The 10,238-nt window shown below is 39.2% G+C and overlaps 1 protein-coding gene and 1 long non-coding RNA gene across 2 annotated transcripts in view; both read left to right on the top strand.

Annotated features, from left to right (window-relative positions):
- The first annotated feature begins 137 nt into the window (after positions 1-137).
- On the top strand, positions 138-2,677 carry LOC140943135 (uncharacterized). Its single transcript, XR_012166590.1, has 2 exons — positions 138-348; positions 2,255-2,677. It is a non-coding gene; the product is annotated as an uncharacterized lncRNA (long non-coding RNA).
- A 3,294-nt stretch (positions 2,678-5,971) lies between these two features.
- LOC140943073 (putative diacyglycerol O-acyltransferase MT1809) overlaps positions 5,972-10,238 on the top strand; it is a 4,435-nt gene continuing 168 nt past the window's right edge. The window contains exon 1 of the mRNA XM_073392127.1: positions 5,972-10,238. This exon is cut by the window's right edge and continues 168 nt beyond it. Coding sequence (XP_073248228.1) covers positions 6,387-8,042 — 1,656 coding nt within the window. The 5' untranslated portion in view covers positions 5,972-6,386 and the 3' untranslated portion in view covers positions 8,043-10,238.

Raw genomic sequence — 10,238 nt, 5'->3', positions numbered from 1 at the left:
ATTAATCCTCAAATCTTAGCCGGCGCTGGCTGGTCGCCATATTGCACTTTGAAACTGACTTTGCACTATCACAACCACCTTAGCCCCCCGCGTGACTCAGACAAACTTTGCATTCTCGATCTACTCAAAGCAGGGGGGGGTGGTGAACTTGGTAGTTTGTTTGTCCGGACGATCTTGGCCATCGTGACGTCACGAAGAGAGAAGCGCGCAACTTCGAGGAGTTTTCGAAAATGGCGCCGTTGCCATTTCCAAATGCTACTTTTAAAGTTGGTTTTCCTGGATACTGACGCTCCAAAATGGTCTTTGTCACGGTAGGATAGTGCAGTTCCAACATCTCTTTCCGAGCAGGTGAGTGAAATGTGCATTAATCCGAAAAATAACGCGTATGAGAGCTGTAAACAGTTTCGGTCAATTTCCTCGAGTGGAATAATGTGCCGCAAAAGTTTCAATGTTCGCACAGTAATATCGCATTTTCTCGAAATCGGTGAGGTGTTGAACATCGAAACTTGGCATGAGGGTAGGTTACTTCTATGGGAAAGCATTGCCTCTGAAGTTAATTGAGATAAAGTAGCAGAAAAAATGATCAGTCCATTCGAGTGTGCGAGCGTAGCCGCTAGTAAAGGTACAGTCCCAGAACTGATGCCATTGTATTCATTACTTTGCTGTTATCTCCAATAATGCCAATAGTACCACCTATTCAAGCTGTCTTTTCGGGATAAGTAAACTTTAAAGTAGTTTCTGTTAGAAGGAAAGTATAGTTGCAACAGCTCTTTCCGAGAAGGAGAGTTAATTGTATTATATTCTGTTGATAATTACCTCGTCAACAGTTTAAGCCAATGTTATTTGTCGCAGAAATTTGCATGATCGCACATTAACATCGCATGTTTTAGAAAATCGGTTTGGTGTGGAAATTCGAAACTTGGCAGAAGGGTAGGTCAGCAATAGTGGAAAACATTGCCCTTGATGTTTAATGGGGGAAATTAGCAGTAAAAATGATCAGTCCATTCGAGTGCGCTCAATATTGATATAAACAGATGACCTCGACTCGGTTACCCCGGCACAATGTAAGTCAATTATTTTTCGGTTCTAAGAAAAAGTAGACCAAAGACTTCCCTCAACACTATGTATCTATAATAATTACACCAGGAATATATGTATATTTTTAACACTTGAAGGTTGTACCATCTTGTTGAAGCAAAGGATATTTCTCTGTAATACCTATAAGCTTACATTAAGTTTTCATAAATAGCAAAACAAATTAATAAGATTTACATACAGCTCCAAACATGTACATCTGTTATGCATGAAGCAATTTCATTTCGTTCCATATCAATAGTTAGTGCAAATGGAGTCAAATATGTACAGTGAAACTTGTATAATTTAAGCAGACATCTCAGAGAATGCTGTAGTGCCCACTTAATACAAAGTTTCTTCCTACTACTTACAGGTTACAGGTTTCGATAGAAAATGTCATATGAGGCAGACCTGCCAACTCTCACAATTCTGCCATGAGTCTCACAATTTTGTAACTTTTCTCACGGTCTCACGACCAGACTCCCAATCTCATGGTTTTCTGGGAAAGCAAAAGGCATCTTAAAATAACAAAAGGCACATAGGGCTCAGCCGAATGGTATCATAATGACATCAACACGTATGGAAACAGGCCTTTTCTCCGAAACCAGCCCCATTCCCCTATGGCTATTTTTATTTGCGTTTACCCTACCTCACCTCCCCTCCCCTTCCCTAATGAAACAAGGCTTTCAACAGTTTGTTGAGATAGGATGCTTTTTGTTTTAAAGGACGAGCTCATCATATTTTATTATCGTGAAGACGGGGGTAAGATCATCCTCGGAGACCCAGGGGCAGATAGTGGGGGCAAAGGAAAGTCTAAACAGACGGAAAAATATGGCGCGAAGAAAAGTAAAGATCGGCGAGAAGAGCCCCTGGGGACAATGTCTTACCAGACCAGTTCCAAACGGTCGCCGCCGTTCTGCCTTCTGATTGGGCAGAAAAACACAAAAGTTTTCTGGCACCAATCAGAATTCAGAACGGCGGCGACCGTTTGGAACTGGTCTTGCAAGACATTGTCCCCAGGGGCTCTTCTCGCCGTTCTTTACTTTTCTTCGTGCCATATTTTTCGGCCCGTTTAGACTTTCCCTCGCCCCCACTATCTGCCCCTGGGTCTCCGAGGATGGGGTAAGATAAGTTAACAATAATAGACAGATTATTATATGTGGGTTACTCATTTTTACAGTTATCCCTGGAAGAAGAAATGGAAGTAAGGAGCTGACTGGCAGCCACTGAGATTGAGCTGAGGAGAAAGGAAATTGAAAGAGAAGAGAAAGAGTTGAAAGGAAAAGAAGAAAGGTTAAAACAAAAAGCAAAAGAAATTAAAAACACAGTAACAGAGGCGAAGCGGGTAGCTGCCCAACCGCAACTAATGGCAGGGCAGCTAGACTGCTTGGCTAACCAAATTCTAGAAGAGACAAAAAGTTAAAGAAGAAGTAAAAGAAAAACACCAGTGTAAGAAAATTTTATTGATAACAAACTGTTTCTTTTAATCAAAGTCAATGTGCAAAGTTTTTAAATGTAAACAAGTCTAAGTCAGACCTGTTATGCAAGAAAGAAAACACATTTGTTCAGTATATAAAAAATAAAAGGAAACTGGTTCTTCTAATTTCCTGTTTCCTGTAAGGTCTCTTCTTGCTCCATGAAATCCACTCCATCTAACATCCTACACTTTCCGCACCGCACTACTCTTTAGTGGAATCTATTATACTAGATCTTTACAGACATCCAGTAAGCAGCACCTCCTCTATCATACACTGCATGTGTTTTCTCATCATCTACAGAGTATTCCCAACCAAGGAAGCATCTAATTATAAAATCAGTCAGATAAAAAGAGATTATAATATATACAAAATTCAAAACAAAATAAATAAATAAATAAAGGCAATATTATCACTTAAAATCCCTAATTATTTGTTAAGCATCTCTTAAATCAGATATTATAATGGTTTTCCTCACCTACTCCCTAAACTTCACACTAATATAGGTGAGTTAAACCACAAACACCACCCCCCCCAAAGCAATGGTAAAAAAATATGCCTCCCTTGAATTATAAATTTTTGTAACTTCAAGCAACCTATCAGGATAATCCAAAGACTGATTTCTAATCTTAAACCAATAGCTAAAAGGCAAGGCTATGTGAAATATATTAGCAGAGGTAGTACAACAGCAAATTTTAAAGAGAGGCTTTAGAGCTATTATAATGGACCATCTATAGTCATGGAACGATTGGGTCTTTACTAAGTTACTCCTACTGAGAAATTACCACAAAGCTACATCAGCTGGGTGATAAAACTGTACAAGCTGGGTGATAAAACTGTACGAGCAGGCCCCGAAGATTGTTGGAACTGGACAGTGTCACTTGATGTAACTGACAATAGCATGGAGTCCAAGTAAGTTAAAAAGCATCAATGATTGAAAATTAAACTGATGCCCCTGCACTCCCACTCCCAGTAGATCCCCTGCCTTGACATTACCTAATAAACATACATTGATACTCGTGTCATTTTCTGAACTCGTGTAGTTATTGAACTATATTGTCGTTCTTGAACTTTGGTGTCTTTATTGAACTACACAAAAAGGAAAACCGAAAAAATGAATCATTAAAAAAGTCTCTTTTTATATTGTAAAAGTGTGAGAAGGGTGATGATATTCATCGCATGAAAATCCTGCAATTTTTTATATCCTTAGAAGGTTTTTTCCTCCTTATTTTTGAGATGCGGACGCCCGAGGAAACACATGTTCAATATTACACCATTGAAACGCTTACAAGTGTCCGTTTTCTTGGCTTTTTCTAGTTTTTTTTTTCTATTAACTCTGTAAAGCGATTAAGGCAAAGCTACATACCCATCCTTTCTACGGATCCTCCTCCTGGATTCTCTGCATAAAGCCCTAAAAATGTTGATGTTGATCAAAAAGTTTAGCTCACGGCACTTTACCCCAGTGATAGATTCTGTTTGACTATTTACAGGATAAAAACCATGTTTTCCTTTGTTTGTGGGGCGAAGAAGCAAAGAGAAAGGCAATGTGAGCTTATCTCCATCATGAGCAATGAATGTTTTGACAAAATGATCGTAATTTATAGTGAAAAGTTGCAATACAATAAGCTATAATAATATCCTTGGTTATCGCCCGACGATTTGATTCAATACGCTTTATTAACATTTTGATACGTTTGACTCAAACAGGAAATCCTTTCAAAACCCTTGAAGATTATAGCCCATATTCTATAAAAAAAAAAAAACACTTGCTTCTTACATTTGTTTAGTTTTATTGAATTGTTTACACAATTTGATAGTCTAGTATGAAGATCATGACGCTATGTTTCGTGACCTGTCCACGCCACTTTTGCAATTTTTGTAAACATCCCTGAGGTTTGCGACTTTTATCCCACTGATCATTTTTGCTAACTTATTAGATGACTCACTTCTATCACTAATTGAAAGACCTATACCATATTAACGTCATTTGTTTTTCTCGAGACTAAATTCTACTGGGCTCTTTAGTTATGCGTCTCTAAAGACGCGCCGGTATGAGTTGTACCATCTGGTCGATCTCGGGAAGTTCTTGATTTTTTACGATGGAAATGCTCTTTCCTAGAATATGTTGCAATTTTACTATATAGCATTGATAGATAAACGCATACCTTCGGTCGTTTCATCGCAACATCTCGACTTTTACCTCTTGAAACCACGAAACAATTTCGCTCGCTGAAACCATTTAAAGTTCCCGGGATAAATTTCTCGTGACGTCACGATGGCCAAGATCATCCGCCGCGCGATCCCTATAGGAGCGATTGGCGAGTTCATCACCCCCCCCCCCCCCTGACTCAAAGGCTTTGTCCCTTTACGGGGATGTGCCGCTGGACAGGGTATGGTTTTCGTCCTCTCTGTTCTAAATTTGTCTGTTATAATTATAAACAGAGTGTTTCATGCACGATCGAGTAACGAGTAATAAAATTGAGGGAGTTGTCCTAAACAGGGTACTAAAATTGACGGTGTTGTCCTAAACAGGGTATGTATATTAGGAATTTTTTGTTCTAAAACAGGGTCAGGGTTTCAAACCCTCAGCGGCTCACCTATACCCAAATATTGGTCGAGTACCCCCCCCCCCCCCGGGAGCGCTTTGTATGAGGAGATGCGTTTCCGACATGAAAATTGTTTATAAAATTCGCAATGAGTGTTTTTAAAATGTTTTTTGAGCTTTATTCTAATATATAAAAGGCAAAACTGCTACAGGGAGCAAAACCTGGTCCACGTAACTCAAATATCAGATAAACGGTTAAAATCAGAAAATAAAGCGACCTGATCAACGAAGGCTACTGAAAGGCTACTGAAATCAAATCCCTAGTTCTGTCTTAGGCAGATAGCACTATACGCATCGAAACATGACATAACATTTCTGGCTATGTAATACTCCAAAACCGAAATTGCCAAAGAGAAAATTGGGTTTGTATGTGCTTCTCGCTAGCCTGTGCCAGAATTTCTAAACTGAAAAGCACACCAACACAAACCGGAAATTGTATAAGTCTGTACTGTTGTTGTGCGGCCAGGTAGGTACCATACAGTACTATATCCTGTGGTACTAAGTAACGTACTCGAAAAAAAATTGAGCAACCCTTGCCTATTCTGGAATTTAACCAAATGCACCGTTTTATGAACAGCATTGAGGCTCTGCTGCCCATACATTTCTTAGTAAAATGCCATAACATAATTTTACCCACCCACAGTAATGACACCGCATAAGAAATAAAATCAATGTCTGTCACAGCAGGGAAATTGAATCAGGGCCCAGACTACTCATTGTCTCACATTGAAGGTCATTCAAGGTCACAAGACAGTCGCGTCACAAGGGAAAAAGTCCACTTCCCCTGGACTTCCGCGACTAAATCTACTGCACGTTCAGTAGAGGGTTCGCAGTCCCCTTTTTCGTAAGATCGTCGAGCTTTAAAAGAGACAGCGGTTGTGAAGCCAAGATGGCCGCCCGTAAGGGTAGGTTCTTTGATCCCCACCATCTGACGAAAAAATTAGAGGGGAGTGAGAACAGTCTGCAAGTTTAGTGACAAATTTATGAACGTGGTTTCTTGCATGTAACAAATGTTCCAGAGGGACGTAAAGAGTGTGCAATTAATGCTTGGGCTTTGACTGGAGTGTGTTATGATTCTACCTCACGTGTATGACATGACTTCCGGTTTGGGTGATACTTTGTGACTGACCAATCGTTATTCGCGATGTTTGGAAGAAACCTTTGAACTCGATCTTAAACAGTCGAGGAACGCACAGCATGTGTTGTAGATTCATTTGTGCATTCATTGAAACATGGAGGGTGATACAGTTGTTAAAGCCAGCCTTTGCAATGAAGAAGTGAACTCGAATTATTCAAGAAAGGAGATGAACAGCCGTCGTTTTGCTAACAGCGTTCCACGGAAAACTGCCGAAATCTCGGGTGCAGAGCATTCTTGTACAGGGAAGACCCGTGCGGGACGTTTTACCTCGTTGTTATTGGGAGCTTGGTTCTTCTTCCAATGCCTCATATGTTACGCAGTTCTTTTCGCTCTTGTCATTCCTTCATTCCCAGTCATTGCTGTACTTTTCATTTTAAAAACGGTTGAGCAAGTTATGGCAAAGACCACCAATGGCGGAATTGCCTTGAACGCTTCGGATGCTCTATGGCAACAAAGTTCAGATGTAAACCGCCTCGCAATAAACGCTTTGATTTGCGTGGAAAACACTCACAGCTTCGACGAAGGAATGAAAAGCTTTCGTAGGGCCATTCTAGAACGCATGGTAGACGCTAAGAAAGAGAACGGAGAGCTTATTTACCCTAGAGCTCGATCCTACATTCGCCCCGGATTTTTCCAGTACTTTTTTCAGGAAGACAAATCCTTCAGTATTGAAAACCATGTTTTCAAATGGGAGGGTGAAGTACCGACCTCAAAAGACGAGCTTGCAGCCATAGTTTCCAAGCTGAGTAATGATCCTTTCCCTGAGGGAAGATCTCCATGGTGTTTTTGCTGTGTCCCAACAAATTATGGTGATAAAAACCTTGCAGTGGTTTTCAGAATGAGCCATTCTATTGCTGATGGGGTTTCTCTGACACGGTTTCTTATTAACCAACTTCCAGACCAGGCAACACCACAAAAAGAACCCCAAAAGTTTTCCTCTAGTGGAAGGTTATTCCTACTGGCCAAAGCAGCATTGATCACGCCCAGATACTTTGTGAGACTGTTTCTTTCATTTGCTGACTGTTCCATTTTACATGGACCAAAGATCAGTGGGGTTAAAAAGGTCACTTGGCAAGAGGCATTTGAGCTTAAGCTGATCAAACAGATCAAGACAGCTACAGGAACAACAATCAATGATGTTCTAATGTCCTGTCTAACCTTAGCACTGAGAAGGTACTTCCAGAAGAAAGGTGTGGTTAACCCTTATGACCTCACTGCGTCAATTCCTGTAGATGTCCGATCGTCAGTTTCTGCAAAGGAAATGGCCTTTGAAAATAAATTCTCATTAATTTTCCTCAAACTGGCGGTGGCGACTGATGGTGTTCTTAACTTACTGTATGAGACCAAGGCCCGCATGGATGCTGTTAAAGTCTCTGGTGAGCCACTAGGTTCAGGAGCATTTATGTACCTAACCAATGAACTGTTTCCCGAATTTTTTACCCGTAAAACCAACACTATTATAGCCGAAAAAACAAGTTGTGTTCTTTCAAATGTCCCAGGACCTCAATACTTGCTCACAGTCAACAACTGCCCTATCAAGTACATGGCATTCTGGCCTCCACAGAGAGACAACATTGGATTGGGACTGTCTATTTACACTTATGCTGGTCAAGTCATTGTAGGAGTTCAAGGTGATGTTGCTGTTATAAGAGATCCTGAAATTATAATCGAAGAATTCAAAAATGCTGTTAATGAAATGGCCCAATGTGTTCTTCACAGCAAGACTGTTGATAACGCACATGCTCTCTAAACATTAATTTTTTTCTTCCACTCCTTAGCCAGCCCTTAATATCGTCTATAAGGAACAGAAACTTCCTACGCCAATACCAAAGCATCTCACCACATCTCAATGCACATATTGTACATGAGGAAAAAGCTCTGGTATCCTGACGATAGCCAGCCCTTATCATCCAATATTATTCTGTCTCTCCCCTTTTCTCAGTAACAACCCTTAGTGAAGGGGGCAGGGTGTTGACTGTGAATTTAAGATAGGTGTGTGCCATGAGGGCTATTAAAACCTCACCCTATTTAGGGAATAATAATTAAGACCCTGTTCATGTTAACTTCAGATTTACAAATCTCACCACCAAGCCAGAGTCATTTTATTTTGTGAACAAAATTCTTGAGGTACCTTTTTCAAAGATTGAACCCTCGTTCCTTGTGTGGAGTCCAACAAAAAGAAAATTGCTGCTGGCAAACTTCCAGTATTAATCATGTTAATAAATATCAATCTACCTGCTAAAAAGTGAAAGCAATATTGACATTTCCAAAGAATTGTAATTATTGTAACAGTGAAGGCTGTACAGTGAAACCTTGATTTAAAACTTAAGAGCCTCTATAAAAAAAAATTGTATATGTACTATTTTTTTTTACAATTAATTTTTTCTTTTTTTTCACCCCTGCCAGTAATAGTAAAATCTATGAAACAGAACCTTTATATATCGAAACCTTATTACAGCACACAAATTTTGCCACTCTCTTGGCCCCTTGTTATATCAAGGTTCCACTATGGGCTGGCACTTGAAAGGGATTGTGATCTTAATATTTCATTTCCAACTGGTGAGCCAAAAGATAGAAGCATGGCCATTTTGGTGTTATAAGATTGTTTATTATATGGCTGAGTCTGCAAGCAGGCAAGATGAAGCAAATCCTGCTTTCTTATTGGCTACCCGAGCGTGCAAGATGAGCCCATCTTGCACTCTTGGGATTTCCCATGTCAGTCCCACCATATAATAAATCTTTTATTGACCAAGCTTGTTTGGTTTAAGATGGCTGAATATTGGCCTCATTCTTTTTTGCATTTTTCTTTACCTCAACTTCGTCCCATTCTATAAAAATGCGAAAAAGAACTTGGCCAATATCCAGCCATCTTGACCTCACGGTTGGTCAATGACACATGTACATATTGCATTTCAAATAATAATTTTTGTCGGCTAGTGGTTGCTGTCATCCCCCTAATTATGCATGCAAAGCTAAGCAACATTATTCTTAAGATAATGTCATCAATTTGCACACATTCAGTATGCTCACAGATGTCCAAGAGACAGTAGAACTCTGGTTATGTATAGTTTAGTTCAGATAATTTTTGTCTAGAATGGAGTGTCATTTATATTGTAATATAGAAATTATTTGTTACAATTACAAAATATTTAATATAAAATTAGAGTTTCCAGCATACAGTGATGCTGAGATAGGGTACCAATTTTTTATGAGTTTTGGTATTTTTCACTTGAAATCATTAAATGAAAATTATTGATTAGTATGCTTACAGAGGCACGGCCAGCTTTTTTGACTAGTTGTAGGCCTGGCTGACTTTCATTTCCACATATCCTGAAACTAGCATGCATGACCAGCTCACCCCAACAATGTATAATTTATTGCAAGTGGTAGAGTGATCAAACGAAAACTTTGTAGGTTCAGGTGTACAGGTCTATGGGCTGGCTACACCCCTGGCTTACACAAATTTTGTAGAGACATAAGAATAGAATCTACATTATATTATTTATTGATTATTAGAAATACAGAAGTGAAAATTAAAATATTATTGTTACATTCACTGCAAAATTATTTGCAACAGTTAATGAAATATTCAGGTAGTCATTTGAAGTTAAAGGTTTATTCATTTGCAGCCTATGTGAAAGGCCATCACATTTGCCCTTTGTTATTAATTTTTATTGCTTTTAACCCTTTATGTCCCGATAGTGACCAACATCAATTTTCTCCTAACAATATCCAGTAATTGTCAAGAGATACAGTTATGAGAATTAACAAATGATCACCAAAGAGAAAATACTTTGATCTGTTATTAAATCCTCTCACCTGATTCTTAAAGGAAATGTATGGAGATCAGTTTGGAGAATTGGTATGTTGATATTGGGACTTCAAGGGTTAAGCTCATATTACAGTAATAAAGTCCAGCAAGTAAATGCAACAGCTATATGCATAT

Source organism: Porites lutea, chromosome 7 (genome assembly GCF_958299795.1).
Source record: "Porites lutea chromosome 7, jaPorLute2.1, whole genome shotgun sequence".
Classification (NCBI taxonomy): domain Eukaryota; kingdom Metazoa; phylum Cnidaria; class Anthozoa; order Scleractinia; family Poritidae; genus Porites; species Porites lutea.
The sequence above is the reverse complement of the archived record's forward strand: the minus strand, read 5'-3'. Positions and strand labels throughout refer to the sequence as shown.